This window comes from Bombus vosnesenskii, unplaced genomic scaffold (genome assembly GCF_011952255.1).
Source record: "Bombus vosnesenskii isolate JDL3184/JDL3185 unplaced genomic scaffold, Bvos_JDL3184-5_v1.1 scf7180000013272, whole genome shotgun sequence".
Taxonomy (NCBI): Eukaryota; Metazoa; Arthropoda; class Insecta; order Hymenoptera; family Apidae; genus Bombus; species Bombus vosnesenskii.
Window position 1 is genome coordinate 7,080,894 of NW_022882930.1, and position 24,436 is coordinate 7,105,329.

The 24,436-nt window shown below is 36.2% G+C and overlaps 1 protein-coding gene across 1 annotated transcript in view; it reads left to right on the forward strand.

Moving 5' to 3' along the window:
• Nucleotides 1-1,973: 1,973 nt before the first annotated feature.
• LOC117231381 (carbonic anhydrase-related protein 10-like) overlaps nucleotides 1,974-24,436 on the forward strand; it is a gene marked incomplete at its 3' end in the record, with an annotated part of 173,543 nt that continues 151,080 nt past the window's right edge. Inside the window, exon 1 of the mRNA XM_033489770.1 lies at nucleotides 1,974-3,264. Coding sequence (XP_033345661.1) covers nucleotides 3,210-3,264 — 55 coding nt within the window. The remainder of the gene's footprint in view (nucleotides 3,265-24,436) is intronic.

A 24,436-nucleotide genomic window follows, 5' to 3' on the forward strand; every position in this document is an offset into this window, starting at 1 on the left:
GGCTTGATGGTCCTTTGAAGAACCGCCGATCAAAGCACGACCTGGCAGCCAAAAACTTCTTTTTTATCACTCGACGAATTCATTTCCGCCTGTTTCTGCTCGGTTATTATTGAAATTTGCTAAATCGCCGAGCGAAAATCTGCCCATCTCTTGAAAGGATCGACTAAGAATTCACCGCGTTAGCCTATTCCATGAACGTTTTTTCGATTCGAGTCCTTTTCCTCGATTGACCGCGAACAAGCTGAACTAATCGAAGTCTCCAGGTGTAAAGTATCGCGATTTAAGTTGTTATTTATCTAGCGTATAAAGGGTTCTGTAATCTTTCAATGTGAGTCATTTCATAAAAAAGAAGAGATACTTTAATGCTCTTAATTTTTAAACATTCTCCACGAACAATATTAATTTTTAAAGATCCTCCTGAAACAATAAACGATGCTTACAAAATTTCTCTTGAGACAGATGTTTATAATTCGAAGATCTGTACGTATAAAAGAGTCAGAACTGAATACGAAATGATAGTCTGCTTGCCTTCGATACGGATGCATCGATCGATATTTAAAGTTGTCCTGTGTTAAACGAGCTATAGATCAACGCGTTGTTTATTACAGATTACACTGTCACCGCTATTGGATAATTATTTACGTCTCTGTAGAGGCAGCAGAGTTCACGGCACTGCTTTGATACGGAGAAACTAATTAATAATTACATCGATCGTGTATGACGCGTAGCTCGTTAGTGCATCGGTAGCTTGCATTACTTCCGATATACCCGATCGTGTTGTAGAGATTAATTAACGATCGCCGATGAGTATCGATGCCAGTGGAATTTTCTCGTAAAAACTTCCCGAGGTGTCGAGTATTCTCGTGTTCGATATAACGTATCGAAAATCAACGGGATACGATGTTAATGATGTTCGAGTGTGTTGTATTGTCTCTTGTATTATTGTGACCAACCAATAGTAGAATTATGACATTCTAAAGATGAAATCCTAAAGTTATTACGAGGAAAAACTTTTAAGTACATTAGAAATTGTAGGTTTATATTGCTCTTGGAATTCCTTTTTAGTATTCGATGTAACATGGTTTTAATTTCATCTACGAATGATGCATAAATCGAAAGCGTACGAGTGCGTCAAGGGAACACTGTGCAAATTTTCATGCAGATTTCAGTTTGCAGAGTCTCTTTGTGCTTCGTATCGTGCCACAAGTATCGCATATCAATCTTACCGTTAATATTAATGTCGAATACACAGATGAAAGTTCTCACTCATTTCAACAGTTGTTTTTAATCAAAATCATAAAAACATATACTTAAAACTCTGATATTTCCAGCGATAAAGAAATAAAATTTCGTGAATACCGAATTACCATAATCTACTTAATCTACTTAAATGAATTAAATTAATTAAATTGATTATTGGTATTAAAATTATCGATATTGATTGAATAGATATTGAATTAATATCACACGATTCTCCATAGTCTAAGAGAAAACAAAAATATATATTTAAAACTTTAGTATCTTTAGTGTTAACGAAACCAAATTTCTTTTATTTTTAACAACCCTTCAGAACCATTTTTTTAAGAACAGAATCATTTTTCAAAAATCTGCGAGAAAATAACCGAACGATATTGCCACACCGACGATATCCCGATTCCAAGAAACACAAGAAGAAGCCAAAAGAGACCGGTGATGTTTTTGAAAAGCGTAGAGTGAGACGAGTGGCCGTTATACTAATTTGGCGGGTGCTCGTTAACGATCCCTTTGAGGTCATAACTTGTGCCGCAAGTTGGATTCCCGCGCGCTCACGCTGACACGCTCACGTTGACACGCTCACGTTACGCGATCTTGTTACGTGCGCGCGTGCATACGTGTGTCTGCGCTTTACGTGCGCGACTTTCTCTCTGTTGCACCCCACCAGACGTCCGCCTTAGCCGCTGCTCACAGTCAGTTCGCTCCTTGAAAAGCGCCGCGACGCTCGCGAGTCGAACGGCGAGTCACGCGTATCCACCGTGGGCTGGTAGTGCGTTTGCGCGACCGATCGCCGCGCGGCCTGTCGTGTGGCGGCCTGGCTGCCGATGGTGGGGGTGAGAAACGTGCTCGTCACCCTCGAAGAGCGCCTCGAGAGACTCAGTAAGCGCCGCGAGTTCGCCGTGGCCGGAAATCTATCGTGGCGTTCTTGTTCGTGTTTCATGGCTTTCGGTCTCTGACGCGCCACTTCTCGACTCTGTCGCTCCTACGAGTGCGTACGTCGAGCTTAGAAATATCGTTATTTATCATTCGAATACCTTCGATACATGTAACACGCTGGAAATTGCTAACAGATCGAACTGCGATATATCAAAGTTTAGTGCAAGAGTCGAGTCGCGTTTCGTGTAAGAAAGTTGAACGAGGTCTGGTTCCTTGGTGATACAAAAGGATTTCGTTCCGGATGGTGCGCAAAGGAAGAAACAGTCGTGACCAGACTGGTTGCTTTGTCTGTTAAGATCCGTAGAAATTCGACACACGGTAAAAGCAATTACGTTAAGAGGTCCCTGAGTCGGGAGCAGTGTGTCTCGAGAGACGATTCGGTCTCTCATCCCTCGCTCCTTGCGGCAAGCTTGCAAAGGATCGCGGGACAGTTTGTGGTTAGCTGACGTCATCAAGAACAAACAAGCAGATCGAAGATCCGCAGGAAGAGAGATATTATATATCTGTGTTGAGAGACAAAGAGCCGCCTAGGAGTCGTTGTCCCAACAGAGGGAAAATCAGAAAAGGGAATATCAGTTGCTAGAAACGTACGGAGGAGACAGAAAAGGAGAGAGAGATTTCATCTGGAGAAGTCTGAATTCCTGTCGGAGCTTCGTTCTATTCGATGACGATTTAAAGTTTTTTTTTCTAATTAACTGTAATTGTTCGTTTTGACTCTCCTCTCGATCATCGAGTTGAAATCAATCCGAGTTGATTGCTGATATTTTCCATTTGGATAGTAACGGCGTGAACATCTAGAACTCCCACGGAGTTCTCGTGCAAGATGATAACAAGTGTCAGGATCGCGATGAACGTCCGCCTGTCCCTGGTCGACTGATCGCCAGAGACAGTTCGAGAAAGAGGGAGACGAGGCTTTTTCCATCAACTAGATTGAAAAACGATGTCCGACAGAAGCAAGTGAGGATCCCTTTTTTTGCGTGTCCCCCCTTTTTTCGGTAATCTCTACTCGACGGAAGAAGATGTGCCTGCGACACTTGCTGCTCTGCCTGTTGGGCGTCATCGTCATCGTCAACGGTGAGCTTTTGTCACGTTTCTTTGTAGGAAGAGCTTCCCTGACTTTCAACGAAAGGGATTGGTAACGCTGGATGTCATTGAAATCTGGTGATATCATAGAAAAGAGCGATGATTCGTGTAACAGTGTATTGGGAACTTAGTACGAAACGTTTTCGTGTAAAGATCTGTTTTCAACGAGGATTAATTGGAATATTTATTAAAGACACGTGTATTTTAGTTGCATCGAAAAGATTTTATTTTAAAAATAACGTCGATATGCAAACAGATGTTCGAGTTAATGAAAATGATGATGTGGTGAAATTCGTCACTAGCTCGATTATATCTGTCTTATTTGTTAATTGAAGAAAATTTTGATTATTCTCAGAATAAAGTGTAACATTTCTTTAGACTCGTTCAATTTATCGAGCATGAATTTTTTCGTGACACCAAAATTTTCTAAAACTTTTTATCCGTAAAACATTACAACGTCGAATCTTTTCGTGTTAATTTAAGCTATAAACCAAACTCCGATTCTGACACTATAGTTTACGATTGCTGGGATAGCTACCTAGATTGGTTAACCAAGCAGATTATGACTAATTAAGTGTGCACGTGTATTTAACGAATATCTGAGCATGATTTTTTTGAAAAATATATACGAGTACGTACGTGTCCTTCTGTTGAACGAGTAACGAAGCTTTCTTCGATTTTACCATGGTTTCAAAAACATTCCATATAAATAATGATTATTATTCTCAGTCCTTTGCGCTCCATTGATGCTGCAGACGTTAATAATGTGAATATTGTTTCTGATATTATTTTAGCCGATGAAAATTGAAGAAAAACGTTTTTACACAGTTACATACGAAAATTGGTTTCAACAAATTCTACCATAAAAATATTTTGAAGTTGGCGTACGATCGTGTGAAAAATATTTTCGTAGTGCAGAGAATTCATACTAATAATAGTGTCAAATGAATGGCGTTTGGCCATTACATATATAATGCACAATCGATGTAGTATAATATCGTATACATAGTATTACAGAGTATTGTATGGTAATATTATATGATATGTGCACTGCTATTCATAAGTCCTTACAGAAACCGTTAGCAGATTTAGGACAGTGATAAATTAATGTTTTACATACCAATTAAAATTGACAGTTATGAACTGTCTGCATTACAAAGAACAAAACTAGATTATACAATATTTCTACAATCCTATTAGGAACTTATTTGGATAGGTATTTCTTTTAAAAGTTAAATCTTGTTATCAAATGTTCAGTAAATTATGAATGGGTGTAAAGACAAGAAATCATATTCATATTATTATTATTATTATATAAAATATCCAAATTAAATTACTCTTCGCAATAAATAGTAGATAAAGATAGTAGACGATAGTATATTCATAAAAATATGAATATGTATAAACATCCGGAGACGATAATATATAAAATCAACGTAAATAATACACGAAAGAAATTGAATGAGAATCAAAATAATAGTCGAGGCAAATAGTATACAGTGTGCAAACATTTTCGGCCAAATAGATTCTCCACGCCACAATCTAAAAGAGATATCTAATACCACTTTGTTTAATAAAAAAATAATACACTGAAATGAACACTGTCGTATACTTATTATATAATAATAGTATAAATTCTTTGTATAAAATATCGCTTTTAGCTGGACATGTATCTGACCAGAAACTTTTGTATCACCGCCGTAAATATGATCAATTTATATATCTACCGCTCGCTGATAAATTGGGCTGCAAAATTTTTTGAAAAAACAGCTAAATAGCTGCTCTGTTTTGTTCGTTTCATGCATCGCGATTTATCGAGAAAATCGCTATGTAAACATTTTATGACCAGTCTTGATTTGGTTTAAAACGGTCAGAAAACTGTGCTGTTGAATTGAACTGTCTGAATGTAGCAATTGTAGAAGTTGTTTTTATCCTCCCAAAAGGAGTTGGGTTCGTTGACGCGTACATTGTAGGTTGATAGGATTGTTCACGTGGATTTCCTCGAAGGAGGTCGTACAGGAGCCGTTTTTGTCCCGTATGACGAAGGAACGCGAACTCGGAAGTGTCGTAAAGCGCCAGACAAGTTTGCAGCTAACCACCACCTGACCGAAACTTTTTGCCAACTATTCTTTTTTTTCCTTCCTGCCTCCGCGCTTCGCTCTAAATTAGTTAATAAAGTCGGAGAAAAAAGAAAGGAAGCTCGTTTAATCTGGTTTTAAACGAGTGGAATACGGTTAATCCTCGAGCTGTTGACGCTCGAGGACATTCGAACTTTGTACCATTGTAGCGACGACTTAACAAACTTTCAAAAAGAAAGGAAGAATTTTAATTTCCAATATGAATACTGATAGTGTTTTACTTTGTTACTCTAAATTAATTGTCAACTTGTTAAAGAGCAAAACCTAGCTTTAACTGTATCATGGTTGGTTTTAGACGTAACTTTTACCTCCAAATTAAATTGCCGTGTTGTAATAATTGCTCTTTTTTTGTAAGGATATTATTTTACTGAATCTATCATTTATCTTTCAAATTTTTAACTTCGTCGTGTATAACATTTTTATTTCACTAATACTATTATTCTTCCTTACGATAAATTAGTTTCCAAACTTTCGAAAAATATTGTCTAACGTTAATGTATAATTTTGAATATAAATCCTAAGGTGATATCAATCGATTTTCATCGCAGGGATTTATTACGAGTGATCTTAATCGCCTCAGAATTCGATTTTATCCCCAATTTTCGAATGATCAACTCTATTAATTTCTACGTAATTAAATATTCCAATTGTTCGACCAAACACGAAGACCGGAAAAGAAAAAAAATTGGTAGTCGACTGTATCCCAATTTATCCCCAATGGGCGCAGAAAGCGGAAATCCATAAACCATCGGAGTCTCATCCTGCGAAAAAGACGAAGAGCGAGAGAGGATTCTTAATCCTCGCAGGAACGAGCCTAAAGTAGATGGGGTAGGACGGGTTACGGAACGTCACGGTAGAGTTAAGTGAAGCTAGATTACGGACGTTAAGTCGTCGAGTGGACGTTAAAGCAGCCGTGTGCCCGTTCCCAAAGAGATTTTTCGGAGTTGCCGGTTTACAGCAAATAGTTGCAAGGAAAATAAAACAGGGAACAACCCCGCGGGCTAACGCGTGTCGTTTTTACACGTGTCGGCAGATTTTACGGCGTGCCAGCCCTCGTAATCTACGCAGAGCGAGAGACAGAGAGAAACGGTCGGATACACAACAGTAAGGGAAAGAAGAGAAGCTAGACGGAGAGAGAGAGAGAGAGAGAGAGAAGAGATATAGAAAAGAAAATGAGAGAAAGCGAGAGAGGAAGGCGAGCTAGCAATGGACGAAGAAAAGGGGGATTGTAAAAAAAGCCACCGCGGATCGTGGGGTGTTAACGCGCGCATTAACAGAGCTTTCGTCGGGGGAAATAAAAAACGATATGCATGGATGGACGGTGGATTTTCGTGTCGACCATAAAAAAAAAAGAAAAATAAAAATAGAAAAAAATCCTGCAAGGTGAAAGAGTACGAGGCCGTGAAAGTGAATCAAAACGCGTTGTTCCTGCCTTTTTTCCTCGCCTGTTTTGTACCTTTTTCCCCTCTCTATTCTTCTTCTCCCTTTTAGCCTTGTATCTTTGTCAAGAGGGGAAATAGTCGATGTCGATTCGCTTTAGAACGGGGGAATGAATGAATGAAAATGCGTGGCGTTTTATGAGTTCGTTTTCCCAGCTGCTTTTCTGCCCGCTTGTACACAGCTATTCTCTCCGTTTGCCTGATAATTCTTTCATTTTTTTTTCTGGTTCGTGCTCGTTTCTCTCGTTCTTCTTCCTCTTTCGCGGAACTCTGACGCGCGAAAGATTCGTTTAGCACGGATCGATCGGTTTTCTAGGGAAATCGAGCAAACGAACGCCGGAAAATTGCACTGTTTACATTCAATTACTTACCAGTGTACCTTGCAATAAACAAGATTACGCGTCTAATGAAATATGTACTCGCCTCGACCCGTTTAATTTCATTTGCTCGTTCGAGTGTTCACCGCTGCAATTCACCGGTTCGCTCCCTCTGTTTCTCAACCCTAGCTTTTATTGCTATCGTTTCCATGAAGAAACGGTTCGTTTATTGTTTGGAATTAAGTTATATTCGTTTACATGCAGGCTTTAAAGTTAAACGACTCTGCTACAAGCGGATGGACAAATCGCTGTGTCACTTGAGGATCGTACGGTTGCTTGAAATAATCGCAGGATTAGCACGTTCGCAACGTTAGAAACGAAAGAAATTATGTTGTTGGTATATTGGCTAATGTGTTGGTAACATTTTGTATAGGGAATAAGTGAAGCGAAAAGTGTGTCGTAGTGTCGCAAGGATAAATCAAATCGATGTGTTTGTAGTTATCTGAGGTGGCTGATCAAGTAGTGTCTTGTACTACTTTGTTTCGTTTATTCTTTTTCTTTGCTTTACGTGTAAAAATATTATACTTTAAACATATAAACATCAAATATATGATATCTAATATACATATATAAATTATATATGATATTTAATGTACATGTATAAATTTTTTGCAGATACATCTATATGTACATATAAATGTATAACATCTGTGGAATATTTATACATCTGACATTTTATTCCATTTTGAATTTGTGAAAGATATTCATTCTGACAAACAGACATATTTTATCTCTAGAATATAATTCTGTTTTCAATTTATTATCTAATTATTATATACTGTACTGAACAATGTAATTTATTTCATTCAAAAGCTCGTTGGCTCGTTCTTTTCAAAAATATCGGTTTACCAGCAAGTTGGCTTTTATACATTTCGCAAAACATATCCATTCTGACTTATTTTATTTTATTATATAATCGACTAACTTCCTGAAAAAAGAACCTACAGCTTTATGATAAACATCTATATGTATATGCTGAGTGTATCTTTTATTTCAAGTTTCAGTTCTTTACGAATCATTATAAAATTATAATGCTATCATTAAAAACATTAAAACCGAAACTTCTACCATTCGGTTCATTTTATCTTAGAAATTATTTATCTTAAAAGTTTCTCGATTAATTCGTAATAACCAATAAGGTAATTTATTCTTTCCAAACGTCGGCGATTTATTCTTTTCAAATGTAGCGCGTATCCGGCATGCTGAGACGTCAGTTAAAAGCGCCGGTTCATTTATCGCGTGAGCCTCGAGCAGGTGAAACGAAAAGAGATAGACGAACAGGTAACCGCGACAGAAATCAATCTAGGCATAGGGCGAGACGGTGGTGCACGGTAATCTTCAGATTTACTTTTATTAATCCCGGTTGATCGACCCGGTTGCCAACCGAACTGCGAATATTTGTCGGCGAAATTTACCGAAATATTGCGGCCATTACGGCGTTTTCAAATATTTCGTAGCGAGCAAATATTTATAGGGAGCTCTAAAACTGTATCGTGTATTCGGTCGAAATGAGGAAGTAAATTTTTCTCTATTCCCCGGCATCGAGCCGAGCGTACGCCCATTTCCTCTTTCGCCCGAACCCCTCAAAGATTCAACAGGACTTTAATCGTTCACGAGCTTTTCGAATCGAACATAATTGTTTATTCGTCAATTTTCTGCGAAGAAATTAATACCGTTTCTCTTTTCTTTGTTCCATTTTTTCCTCCTTTATTCCTTTGTGCTTACGTCGGATCAACTATTTTGATTTAAAGTATCGAGTTTCTTTACTGTAAGTCGGTTTCTAAAGAATTTCGACGAAATTCAGATGGAATTTATGATAGAAAATTTATTTCACACGATTCGTTTTCTATTTCAATAAGTTAGCAGAACGTTTTCGATCAGAGTGCAATTTTATCTGTAGAAAGAAGATTTTGTTATTTTACGTCTACGTTTCTAGACTTTTCAATTTCATATTATTGTCGGAATTATCGTCGTTACATGCGTTTAAATGGAATTAAATCATGAATATGATAAGATACATAAAATGGCTATAACCATCAGTGAGTCGCGCAGCAAAATGCAGTTCCCAGCGAATTTTAGTAATTTAAAGAGAGCTGTCGTATAAAAAATGCTGGCGATTTTCCATGGTGAGGACACGGTCGTTTCAAAAGCGTTACGCTAAGCACATTAATATTTAGGATGTAGTATTTGCATTTAAAAAAGTAAAGGTCCCTCAGCGGTGTACAGCATACGGATACTTAGAGAGCGCTATCTGTAATCTTTTACCACTTTTCATGCCACCTAAACCGACACTAACTTCCCCGTTAATGTGATTACGTTCTTCCATTTCACTTGCTCGCGCTTGTCCCGTTAATACATTACGCGGAATCAGACGTTAATCTAGCGGAGATTAACTGTGACTGACTTCCCACGCACATTTTAGGACTTTTAACCATAGCGGCGATAATTGTCGTCAAAAATGTTATACAACTGGCTTGGAAATTCTTTTTGTGCCACATAATTTCTTTGAAAATTGTTGCGCAATCAGGTTGTACTATACCCAGAAAGTGTCGGATGATTTTGCAAATAGAAGTTATTTATTTTTATTTAAAGTATCTTCTTTAGAATATTTTTAGTATCAATGACGCTACATCGATTATAATTCAAGTGATTATAGCAGTGTCGAGATTTTTATGATCTATGACTTTCGTCTAATTTTTTCAAGTTTAACTTCACAATTTATGACCTATAATTGATCTTCAATCTTAGTAATGCGATATCGATGAACTCTTGTGGTCTTTAAGCGATCTTCGACTTTAATGATCCTTCGTTACTTTCAAGTGACCTGTGGAAATTCTCCAATTATTTTAACGCTCAACGAAATAACTTCGACGATTACGCTCCCGATTTAGAATGTCGCACTTTGTCTCAGAGTACAACAATCGGCAACAGAAATTTTTACGACGACATTTTGTGCAGGCGTAGACGTAATTCGCTTAAACATAACGCAAAGTTTAATTATCTTATTTGCACTTAATCGCTATATAACAATATCAAAGCATAAAGATACTTTATGTTCCTATTTTAAAAAAGAACAAACCAATGATATTTTTGAATCTAATTGATTAACGTGTAGACGTTTGGGATTAATTAGTCGCTCTATAACAATGTCAAAATACCCACAATTATGTGAAACTGCCTTATGTCTCCATTATGTAAAAGAGCAAGTATAATGGAAGTGAAGTTGAAACTACTATTGTTACGTTAAACTCGAGCCCCGCTTCTGGCTACTTGGAAGTTAAAACCGGAGTACGGAAACGTGGCTGGAGTCCCTCATTCGCCTCCGTCGTCCTTTTCGGTGAAAGGAAACGCGTGTCAGCGTTATACATTGAAACGCAATCAAACAAACAACCGAACGATGCGCCGTCTGCAGCGTAATAGCTTTGTCTCGCGATTTTGCTCTCACGTAATCTACGTGAACGAGGGGTGCATTCGAGAATTTCGTTCGTTACAATATTCTTCCTTTTCTTTGTTCTGAATGCTGGTTCTGCAACCATCCCCGGGTTAGGGGTTGACAATAATTATTTATTAATTAGTTGTTATTTATTTATCTATTTGGCGATGTTAATCTAGGTAGTCAGCTCAGTAGAGTCATTGTACTATGTGTAAATGGGAAGTTCGCCAAAGTATGTGGGATAGTACAATTGCAAAAGACGTACTCCCTTCTTTTTCGATCTGTCTAAAACATTTCCGTCAATGATAAAAATATCTGCGTCCTCTTTTTGAGATCGATTATCGCTGAAAATAGTCCTAGTGCACTATATATAAATTATACTTGGATTCCTCTCATTAACTTTCCAGAAAGAAGTAGCAATAATTTCGATATGAAAATTTTGAACGTCTCTGATTCTCAAGGCACGACACAAATGAGTCGTAAGATCGAGATAATAGCTTAGAGAAGTGTCGTAATTTTCAATCTGGATCTTGGTAGCTTCGGAACAGCGCAGCTTTAGCCTGCGTCTAATCGTTCACATTATCGCATAAACGTGCTATCTCGATTGAACCTCGTCGACTGTTATCGTCGTTATTGACAGCAACCAGCTCATAATTATGCGAGAACCTCGATAAAACGAGACTCGAGGCGGGCTTGAAGTGACTAGTCTAAATATTTCGAATATACGTGTCGCGTCGGGATTATTAGTACTTTGCTCGATGTCTTTGTCCAGAGGATAGTCGATTTAATTAACTAAATTCTCAGTTGGTATTTTCTAGAGGAACTGATAATAGGAAAATAGAAAGGGACGTGATAAGACTTTATACGATTTTGTTTCAGAAAGTTTCAGACTGTTTGTTGATATTTCACGCTTAGAGTTTGTAGAGTTTGGAAATTACCGATTTTTAGAACAAATTGAAATTAATATTCCTGGTACACTTAGTACTTTCCATATAATGCGGAATCCTAGATTTATAAATTTCAGAAAAATATCGATAAATTTATTATTCGTTTAATACCGCGTCTTAAACGATTTTATTTTAACTACCTACTAAAAATATTATTTTCGTCAAATTGAATGTCGTTACCTCCTCACCTAAAATTAATCACTTCACCAAACAATTAAAATATCTTCGTCACTGTCAATCCTCCCTCTAATACGTAAAGACAAATTAATCTCCGATGTAGCAAACAAAGCAACAGGAAAGACAAAGAAAACATTCATAATCGGTGCTGTAAAACTATTGGAATATGACAAGGTAAAAGATCGTTAGCGAAGGTGAAAAAGAGGATGAAAGCGATAGTTGGCAGAGTGTTTGTCCTGATTCATTATCGGCCGTGGCCCGACGAGTACGGTTGTCAGTTATTTCGAGCAAATTGTTATTCGCCGTCGGCTCGAAGCGTCAATCAACGTGATTGACGGCGCGTCGCGGCGCTCAGCGTCGTCAGAGGCGTCCTACGCCCTGTTCGTGCGCGATTCCGCCCCTTTTTTCCGCCCTCCTTCTGAATTATTCACCCGTTTCGAAACAACTATATCCCTTCGACCACGTTAATTGCTTCTACGCAAAGACGTCTGAAGGTTCTTTCCAAGTTCGAACCAGGCTGATGGGTCAAAAGTTCGCGAATGAATACAGAAGTGGGGTTTCCTGCGAAACTTCCACGGAGAAATAGATGGAATATCGAAGCATGTGGGAGGATGGTTTGTATTTAGCTTGTACTGTAGCTTCTGAGACGATTCGCGTTTTAGGTTATTATTTTGTGTTCAGAATGTTATTCCATTACATGTTTCTATATCTTTCAGCGTTTGGTCCTTAATGTGTAATATTATTGCGGTGAAATTGTTTTTTATTGTTTGAAAGTATAATTTGTGAAATATTACCGTATCTTTCTAATTATATTTAATCATTCGTAATCTACTTTATACACGTTAAATATTAGCAGTGAACTTAAAGAATACATAGTGCAGGAATATATTTCATCTTGGATGACAATGTTGTATTCAAATTTTTTACGAGATTATTTATCATACTCTAAAAAGATGATTTACTCATTAACTTGTTACTTATTCATGTCGTTGATGCGAAATATGTAAGAATAAAAGTTGAAAATTAAAATAACGAACTTAATTGCATTAGGAAGTTCGTCTTTAAAAGACGTAGCTTTTCTTTCTTCTATTCGATGATACGAAACACGCAACTGCAAGAAGAGAATGAAATACCATGAAACGAAAGTCCACTCACACTTTCGACGAGGAGTTTATCATCCTGACGGAAGGATGTTGAGATTATTTTCTCGAGTTTTCTTCGCGGCTCGAAACTGCCTCGCACAGGATCGACCAGGCTTACCAATTTGAAATGATAATGCTCGAGGTCTGGCTCGAGATAAATAGCAGTTGCATCAGCGTTCTTCTTCCGGTTTGAGGGCCTTGCAAGCCACTCGAGGACACTCGAGGTACCGCGTTGCCATTCTCAGGCCTTCGTGACGCGTAGAGATTGGCGTAGACTTTCGATGAAGATCCTTGATTATGACGATAATGGCTGTTGATGGCGGATCATTGAAATAATTAAACGGAGAAATTTAGATTTTTCGATTAACGCGATCTTTTTTTATACTGTACGATTACTTGCTTTTCTCCTTTATTCAAATCTTTATATTACTTTATATTATAGCTCATTGAAAACCGCTTTACATGTATTATTTAAAAAAAGAAAAATGTTATCGAAGACCTTGGAATCGATAAAAATTTTCCATTCATTTTGTCTCTGGCTCTGACTCTGTTTTTATACTTGACAAACTAGTTGCAAGGTACAGGCAAACTTTTTCGATCCTGACTCTATTAGTTTTGCGTGGTTAGCGTGGCGGAAACTCGTAAGTAACTCGGCGGTTCAAGATATAAACGCGCAAAGTCTAGAAATAAGACTTTCTGGACGTTCTGTTCTTGTCAATGGTAGTCGAGAACCGATTTTAGCATCGATGTTTTCACCTAGAGATGTCACGAATGAATCAATAGGCAAGAGGGATTTTATTTTTGAAAGGTCTCTCCAAATATGGACTCTGCAAAATGGTACTTCGAGGATGCATAAGTTATTCGAAGAGTAGGTATTTGTATGCGCCTGTATTTTTTATTTCATCGATCCGAAATGATTCCATTCAGAACAATGTTACAGCTGAAGAAGATTTATCACATACTGTGTGTATGGTGAATTTGTGTTCACTTAGTTTTTCTTTCTTATACTAACTGTATCGTTTACTGAACAAACACGAGATAAAGAGGCCCGTGACATCATCAACTTAAATACCTCCAATTTTAAATCTTGACACTTAAGACTTTCCCCATTAAGTTTCTCATAAATTAATTTGTCATAAAACTTGATTCACTATAAATGAATAAGTTAACGTTTATCGATTCGTCATTTCACTGCAAACACGCGACGATAATAGAAGCAAGTAAAATTTCAGCCCTCTCGTTCGACGTAGAGGAAACTGGCTGGGTGCATCTGTATTTGTGCATGGGTGACTCGTTGTCCTCGTCGTCTTACACCGCGTTTCTCGTATGAAATACTCATCGTGGCGCACATACGATATCCAACGAACGTATCCCGTGTTTCGCGTGCGTTTCCGCGCGGATGGCCACGCTTATAGCTCGCCAGGCGGAAACGCGCCGCTGCCACGCCGCGTCGGTCTGCAGACGTTTCCGTGACAGACTGTCAAGTTGCAAGCAGTCGAGTCTGTTACGCGATTAGTACGATCGATCGTACGTTATCTATTCCATATGTGTGACATTCTTATTTCATTACTTTATATAACGTCATGATTGTATTGTATTTTTCTCGACGAATGAGAGATGACTTATGATTCAATTCGATGAAAATGCGTCTGATAAAAATACCTAGTTCTCTAACATGATAGCATACTTGTATTGTAACTTTCTTATAGGGTGTTAATGCATGTTTTTAGATAATGAGGTTATTTAGTATTTAATAAAAAACATACACAAGAAACACAAAACCTATATCATAGACGCGAGATATAATTTTGTTAAGGAGGATTAACAAGCTTGCAGGAAATAAATTTATTTAATACTTAAAGCAAATTGCTGTACATACGACGATCCAGGTCAATCGTATACTTAACTGTACGAACGTAAAGAGCAGCAGGTTCAAATATCTTTTGATGAATGGATTTAAGAAGATGAAGATACAGAAACGGGTTGTATTAAAATCTCTATTTAGGTGATAAACAAACTATAACGAATTAAAATGATCTAACATGAAATTATGATGTTGAGATTAAAATAAATGCCATCGAATATATTAGAAAATTTAGCTTTTATCGATGAATAAACTTAGCTAAGTGATCATTCTATTAATTCTATAACCATTGAAAATGCTCGGAAGTAATTGCAAGGGACAGGTTTAAGAAAAACAGAAGAGTCGAATTCACGGGTCAACTTTAATTCAAGACAGAATTACGAAGCAGAAGAAACGGAAATGAGGGAAATCTGCCCCGACTGCGGGGGGTTTCATAAGCAAGGGGGGGTTCAGAACGAATTCTTTTCAACTACGAGACACCTTCGCTGTAATGCTCGGCATGTAATATGCTGTTGTGTGCAATATGCATCGCTGCCGACCAAATGGAGTTGGAAGGGCTTTCTCATTCCTAATTTAACGCGATGAGATTCGAAATGGCGAATTCAACGACGGGCAAAATGTTCTGTACAAGAAATATTGGACGAGCGAAAAACGATTAGAACACGTGAAAAAGAAAGATTTGTCCGTTCGTTAAGCCTAGAGACGGTAGTTAAATTATCTTAATTATTGTACGTAATTGGTTTTATTTGTGCCGATGGTGATATTGAATTAGTAAATTATTAACAGTATTTATGTATGAATATTTGTGTATTGCTAGGTTTCCTTTAATTGGATATTCATACGTTAATTAATATTTTTGATATTATATGTGATACGATGTATTAAATTACGCTATTTAAACAACTAAAACGTATATTATATGAATGGATCATTGTGTATTTTATTGTGTTTAATATGTATTATGTTTCACACATTCTATTTTATTTATTTCTCTTTAAAACGGAATGACCGGTGTTTCAATGTGATTGTTGTTTTTTTACTACCATTATGTCAGATTTGTTGCTACATTTTACATTTTTTTTTTACGAATTTCATGCAATTTTTACAATCTTTCCGTTTATAAATCCACGCAATTTACGTTTAATAACTCATTGGTAATTTCTGTTTCTACAGTGGAACCTTTTACTCTGGCATTTTATATAGATTAGATTTAGTAATGTAACGTAATGGAAATTTTTAATTCAAATGCAAGCAAATTACTGGAGCGTAGGATTACCGGAGCGAATTACTAATACATCAAGGATTTTATAAATTAATTTATAAATATATTTTAATCCTCGTTGCTCGTACTATATTAACTTCTCTATTATCTATTCATCTCGATGAAACTTTAATTAACCAGTTACCACTTCAACTTATACCTGTATCACATATCACGAACAGTTATCATTCTACATCAAAGAGCAAAATACTAATTTATCTAGAGAACAAAAAAAAGAAAAAAGAGAGAAAAGAATTGTTTGTTCAAAATATTCAAAAAAATGCTAAAATTCATATACTTCCAAATTATTCACACTACTGTTACTATTTCTGTGGTTTATTTACATCAAAATGGTTGTCCTAGAATTATCGATACGACGAGGTGCCCGAGGTGTAAGCAGAAAGCTAGAACGTAATCGCGATCTAAAATTGCATTAAATCGGTCCGTATGAACAAGTATCTCTTGTACTGCCGTTAATAACGTTAATGCTGACTACTGTGTGCACAATTTAATTTGAAACCAAATTACGTGGTAGAAGCATTATCTAAATCGGTATTTTCATCGTACAATGTCCTCTGAATTAGAAATTACGATTTCGACTGCAGATCCCACGGCTATGAATTATCGTAGTATTATCAAATTAATGTTATTAATCGTTAATAACTAATTGCAGGGTTAATTAATCCATTTACTTGTCTAGTGTACGCAATTATATAATACGCAATGTTATAGAAACCAATTATGTAGCGACAAAAGGAACTGAACCTTTCATACTTGAAAATAGGTAATGATAATTGGTCCTTTACATCTCTATTAAGTAAGATTATTGCTTTGTTACAAATTATGCATTCTGCATAAATACATTGATCAATAAATACATTGAAAAATATATGATTCTGTGTTGAAAGAGAAATTTGATTGTACTGTCATTATATGTCTTTTGTACGTGCATCTACAAAGAGAAAGGGATAACATCAAATTAAGTTCCTCTTGAATCTATTCAACTTTTATTTAGAACATTTTCTCATAAAATAATTTGTTTATGGGGAATTTATTGTTGGATACCTTGCTCTGTATACTATTGTATAGTATTGTATGAGTGTCGTATTGCAAGCATATCATATTCCATAAGCGAACTAGAAGTACACTGCACACACACCACCATACATGATAATTGTGCAACTACATGACGTTCAACCTTGGTTCAAAGGTAGAAGATAGAAAAATTTGTCTGTCATTTTACTCGACTATTTCTATTTAAGCAGCTCAGAACTATACTTACTAGGTACAACTATGTACCTTCTTTTGCATAAATTGACACATGAAATCACTAAAAATGGAATATTAAAATTTTCCAAAAATTTACTGCTAATATTTAATGTTCAATATCAGTTTACAATTACACATCGTCCATTATACCTTCTACTACCCGATCACGATATTCCTTATCAAAATTAACTAATATTCGTCAATAATTTTTAATAATCACAAACATGTTCGTTAATTTAAACTAGACAAATACTTGAAGCACAAAAATGAAGTCTCATCTGTAGTCTTTCCTTTACTCGGTCCATTCTAATAATTCAGGCGAAAAAATTGCCTAAATTGCCATAAAAATCTATAGTATTCCAGCATAGACATGTTTGTCGCACTTGCGAGTCGCGATTTAACGAGCTCAAAATGCACGCACGACGCTTCGGTCGCGAGCTCGGTTTTTCCAGCCGCGAAAAAAGCGAGATTATCGCGACGGAACGTGCCGCGGGACATGGAACCGCTGCAACGTCGAGCTTCCCTGGGGACGAAGAAGGTTTTTCAGGATCGAGGCGAGGAGCGATGCGATAACAAATACCGTGCGCCATCTTTTTTCGACGCATCGCGTTATTTAGAGACGCAGTCGAGCATTATAAGCCAGCTCGGCGATCGTTTAAACGCGGTACAAATTTTCCTTCGTTTTTCCTTTTTTCTTGATGTCTTGTCTGTTCGTTTAGAGTAATGGATTAAGTTTGATTATTCTAAGATAGCTCGGACAACTATTAAAATAGTCAGCCTAAATTTACACGACGTTATAATACACTAATAGACCCTAATATCAATTACCCTAGTTAAAATTAATGTAAATTGCGCTAATGTACGCTATTATGGAGGACTTCTGTTTGAATTTCGCAATTGAGGATTTGGATTTTTAATACTTGTCATTTTTACGTAGTCGGAAATGACATCGGTAATTAAAATCGACATTCTCCGCTTGATACCAACTGGGGTAACTTAATCATACTTTTCGGCCGAATTTTGGGTTATTCTCAGACCAGTGTGTGTTCCAAAGATAATCGTTCAAATTATCTTCTCCTTTAATTTTGAACTACCTGGCTAACTTGTCCTTTATTCCATCCATCCACAAGCTTTTCACTGCCTCCCATATAAAGATCAATAGTAATATTTGCCAAACATTTTTATTTACCATATGATTGTTTTCACACATATTTTAGAAGCTAAGGCTCTCGTTCAGAATCGATACGCGTGAAAACGGAGAATTTCCAAGAGAAGGAGAGAGAGAGAGAGAGAGAGAGGGAGAAGGAGTGAGAAGGGGTGAAAAATGCATTAAGCCGAGCTGGAAAATATCAGGATGCAGAGAAGAGGCTTATTGCGAAGTATCGTGCATATAGTCGAGTGTTGGAGCGTTTGGTATGGTTGAAACGCGAGAACAACGTGCTAATTAGGAGCGTAATCGTATTGTGTGTGTCTATCAGAGGGAGCGAATCGTGTAATGTTTCGCACTGGTAAAGGTTTGTTGATTCAATAGCAATGGGTTTCTCTAGTGAGATTGATTGATCATTGATGTTTTATACGGTGGCTAATTATCGTTGTTGACGTGATCAGATTTTCCAGTGTTCCTTCGTGGTTACTTCCAGATTTGGAAAATATTGAATCCTCGCAAAATTGATTTATCTAGAGAGTTTGATATTTATTCAAACATAAAGAATATCTCTTCATAACGAATTTTTATACGATATAATTAACACTTGAATTTCATTTTATTCTTGTTGACGTTGGAGACAAGAAAATATAATTAAAACAAGAGGACAATTCTACCAAGGTTATGATTTTATACTTACTATCAGTATAGTATCAAATGGAAAAATTAATTTGAATTATTATTTTTACTTTCAATACCATTGCGAAGCATATTTTATATTTTTATTACATCTGTTTCGTAACTTTATATTATATTATATTTTTACCAAATTACTTCATAAAAACAGTTATAACTGTTATTTATCCCCTAAAACCTTCCCTTTTTAATATTAATACCTAAAATATTTTCCAACCTGTCTTTCCTATATTCTATCCAGAATATCCTGTACATCTTCCTTATTAGAATTTCCTGTAGAACGGAAATAGCGAAATTGCGTTCTGAGCTGGTAAAAATCCTATTGGCAAGGCCGATGAAATTACGAAGAAGATGGGAAAAGTATGTTGTCGTGAATTATAATGCAAGTGACACCGCGTTTTGCTATAGCATTAATTTCCTGTCACGCTATAACGACCTGTATTGTGGTTGCAATTTGCGGTTAAAGTTCGTACGCAGCCTTGTTGTTCATCTTCGTTTCGCTATCATCGTTGCGCCTGGTTTCGCATTTTGCTGTTGTTGTTAATAATAGTCATGGCCCTGTAGTTTTGACCACGGAACGTTCGAAATCAGTCGTTTTGAATAAATGATAGACGACATAACTAAAAATTTCTCTAATTTATCGTCTAAGCGAGAGTGCCTACGGCTAGCCATTTACAATTGCACGAAAATGCTGTAATACTCTCCTGGTGGTTCATTTTATCTAATTAAATACAAATTTTCGATGCAAACGTAATTCCGTAATTGGTTGAAAAAATGTTCTGCTTTAAATATTTTATCGAAAATACACAAATAAATTTAAAATATTAATTCAATTCCACCATTAATTTAGTAGCTTTTTAGATGATCGTTGAATTCTTAACGACCATTTCCTTATCATAATAACTTCATCACAAAGGTAAAGGTCACTAATTATTTTGAAATGGGGAACGGTTCTTCAAATAAAGTACTGTTATCATCGCTAAGGAGAGTATCAATGATCACTCGTGTTGCAATCAAGACGATAATTGGACTTTATCGATGTTCGAAGTACTGATTTCTTAATTGGAGCACTAAATCGTTTCTCATTATGATTCTACGGGGTTTAAGTATATTCAAACTATCAACGTATTATTATTTAAGTAAGATATATATCCGCAATCTTTTAATGATATTTTTCAAAGCATCTCAGATCTTGTTTCCTACAGGATCAGCCGGAACCTGTTTAAAAATAATTTCCAGCCCTTCCCAGGCACCAGATTAAAATAATTAAACTTTCCAAATTCCTTTCAAGATGAACGAATCTTCGAACTTGGTCCCCCCTCGATCTAAATTCCATCGAGTTGAAAGAGTGTTCGAGTGGCGAGGATTTCTTGAAGATTCATTAAATTACAGGAATTGACGAAGGGAAAGTCACTTGCCTGCCACAGATTGTCTATATCGTTCCTCGTTTCCCGGACACCAAGTACACGTCGTTTCTCCCGAGATTCCTCGCGTTCGAAACGATTAACTGAATTCCTCGGGGCAGTTGTGCACGTACCGGTGGAAAAAGCATGGGTTCTTTCTACTTCTTCCTCTTACTCGTCCATTCAATTCAACCCCCTTGATACGTGCCCCTTGGTCTAGTTTACACAAGCATTGTCGTGACGATTAACGTCGAGAAACTAGCTACACTTAGCAGTAATTTAACGACGATAGTGTGTGTTTAGGTTTATACGTGTTTTAGGAACGTGAAATCAGAGGGTGTAAATAAGGGTGAGTTCTATTCGAAGAGGAATACTTGATTGATGACAGATCGAGGGGGTAACTTCTCTTAGGGGAAAATATTTAAACGAAGTTTAGAAAGAATTTTAATCGATGAGAAATTGTTGACTCGAAGAAGCTGAAATTAGAGACTTGTTACGTTGGGTGTTTGATATATGCGAGATAATTTTTGAAAATGGCTAAGAATATTACACGATGAAACTACAGGTGAATTTATCGTTTAGTTATTAACTTTGTTAAAGTACAGTATTATGTATTGAAATTGGGCCGTAAAATCTAGCGTGGGAAGATCAAGAGAGAAATTAAAATGAAATTTGCTTATATTTGTGAATTATCGGCTCGGTAATTGTCATAAAGCATATTTAAATCTGTAAAACGATAATAAATAAAGTCTGTGTGGAACAGAGATTTAGATCTTCTTTATATTTTATGGCAAAGGCTAGGCATTGCAGTAAGTAGAATAAGGACCGTATCCGTCCAGACAAGTAAGATATTGCTCATTAGAAATACATCTTTTCCCTTGTTGTAAAAAGACACATAGCGCGTTAAGATTTGAAGGATGTTGATCATTTTCATTCGTAAGTAGAATAAGGATGGTTAGATAAATGGAATATTAGCTATAGAAAGACATTCATTTTTTTTCATTTTTTTAAAAAAAGTGCGTAGTTCTATACTAAGTTATAATGTGTTGCAAATATCTACACAACCTAAAACGTGAACGAATGAATATCTTTATTATTTTAAGACTACTACTCAAAGTTTTAAATTGTTCTTCGATTCATACAGAAATTCGCAATGGAGTCAGCAAACTGAGTACAGTATCTAGCGATCGTTGGATCCATCACCATAATTAATTTTCTCGCATTCTAAAGGGCGCGGAGTCATCCCGACGTTTCCGACCGTCAAAGATGATTAAACCGCCGGCCCGTTATTACGACGATTTCACGGCTCGGTCGAGGTTATTCGGTAAGCAGCGGGATTATAGTCACGGATATAGGGTAATAAGGATTCGAGGTGGTAAAGACGAGAACTTGAACGTACGTGACGGGAATCGGAGCTCGAAGAAAACTCGAATTACTTTGACAAACTTCGCCGTCATACGTGCTTCCTCTTGCTTTCTCTTTCTCTGTTTCTACTTCGTTCTACGAACAATGTTTTCCCTGTCTCATTTCTCGTGTCGATTTTTTCCAAATGTTGCATCGACCTGGTTACAAGTAGACGACAAAAGCTCTACGTGCTGTCAAGAAAGTATTACTCTTTGTTACAACTGTTTGTCTTCTATCGTGATTTTCTGAGTTGGTCGTTTCGGCTCTCGATCATTTTTTGACTTAATGGTGGCATACGATGGCTCCGAGCTCTAGGTTTTGATATAGTACTTTACAGTACAACGTTATAGTTACGTGACACTTTTTTGAGATAGTTCGGAAGTAAAGCGCTATCCGTTAAAACGAAAGCTACCATAAACGCCTGAAAGTCGGGCCATTTGGGTGGCCGACGTGTTTTATAACATCGACGTATCAAGCTGCCACGAGCAACGAATTTTCGTTTCTAAATGTGCTGTGAAAACCCATAACCCGATTTTCGTAGATTAGTCGAAGTTTTTATTCATCGTTATTTTTCGAAGACTACACTGGCGTTACAGTGGAAATAATTTTTAGCCTTTAAAGTATAGAAATTTTCAACTGAATTTTCCCTTGTCCTCTTCCCTTCATCCACAGCTTTCTTTTACTTCTTTCATTTCTCAGAATATATGTAGTTTGAGGAATAAAAGTTCTTTACGTATAACGTACGGGATGCTCTACAGGTTACAAATTTTCCTGTCGTGTTCGATAGGGTAAAACGTAACTAAAAGTCGGAACGAAAGTCTTTAACTTTGTTAAAGCTGGAATGACAGTATGGAACGCGAGAACAGTTACAATGTCCTGGAAAAAGTAGCTAAATGATATTTACTAGTTCGTATATCGGGTTACGTTAATAGCTAGGTTTATTGAATTAATGTTTCATTTTATCGATAGATTTAAATATTTGCAACATTTAGTTTTGCGGGTCATTAATTTGTTTCTCTTTTATTTAGAAGCATGTACGATAAATTAAAATTGATTGAAAGTGAATCCATTATGGCTGCTTTTATATTTTTATATCGAGGAATTAACGAACGTATAAACGTACATATTTATACACGTCTGAAAACAGATGTACCTTTTTGCATATTTAATTAAATGATTTAAGATATAAACGGATAAATAAACGTTATTAACGTAATTACGTATACCGAGCATTTCGTATAACCATATTATACAATTATGTTAACTGGAAATTAAAAGAGGGTATATTAATACATTAATATATACATAGAGAATAATTTGTTTGGAAAAGTTTGAATCGATTTTGAAAGTTACATGCAGATTCAAAATGTAAAATACGATTTTGATAACATGAGGTTAGTTGAAAGCACTCTCAACTTCAAAATCGCTCTTATACTAAAATCTAAAATTATAATTCATCTGCTGTTTTCTCTACAATTTCCATTTGTAAGCTACACACATTCATCATATGCTTACAATCTGTTAAAAAGGATAAATGATATTTATAAAAAATGATTATATAAATATCAAGACAATCAAGAAGTTTCCTATAAAAAAAAATGTATTTTACTCGTACTCTATGCTCCTGATTCTATATAAACATCTTTTTTAATATCCTCTACATAATCTATAGAATGTTTACACACTAATTTTTATAACTACTAGAAATACAAAAGTTGTTATAAAAGTTTCAATATTAAGAAAGTAGAATGTTTCTTTGATATTACGAATATCGAGCATAATTTGGATCTCATGGTTTCCCAAAGAGCGATGACACTTATTAAAATTATGATTCTTATTCCCGTAAAAATTTCACCAAGGCTGCAACCGCATTCTGTGAGACAAGGACAATCTTATTACTTCTTTCTCCAGGGAAAATGCGCTAAGACCACGAGAGAAGGGAAAATTGGCTCTTTCGAGATGCATCGCGTTAGTTTTAGAATTTCAGATCAGAATAATACGGACCATAATACTTACAGTAAAGATCTCTCTGTGACAGTCAGAATGTTCGAAAGTAGAATGAGGAAATTAGTAGACTAAGCAGGTGTTGGATGGCGTACTATCAACTTTAATTCGCCATAGTCTAAACTAAAATAAACTCTTCAGATTAGGCAAAATATATTAATTCGATGCATATTACAATCTATTATCTTCCACGATACGTTTTCATACGTAAAATACGTAAAATACGTGATCGCCCTTTTATAACAATAAATGCAAAACACTATTTTATGAAAATACTCTACTGTCCTAAAATTTTTGTATTTCAATCTTGCTCTCGCTTTAGCAAACGAAAGGAACGAATTATTCAAGAATATGTTTAACATAACGCTTTTTATATTTTCATCAAACTATCTTTTAATATTAGAAAAATATAATCCGGTTAAAAATAACCGAAAGAATTCAGCAAGGTTGGATCGCTCTAATTCT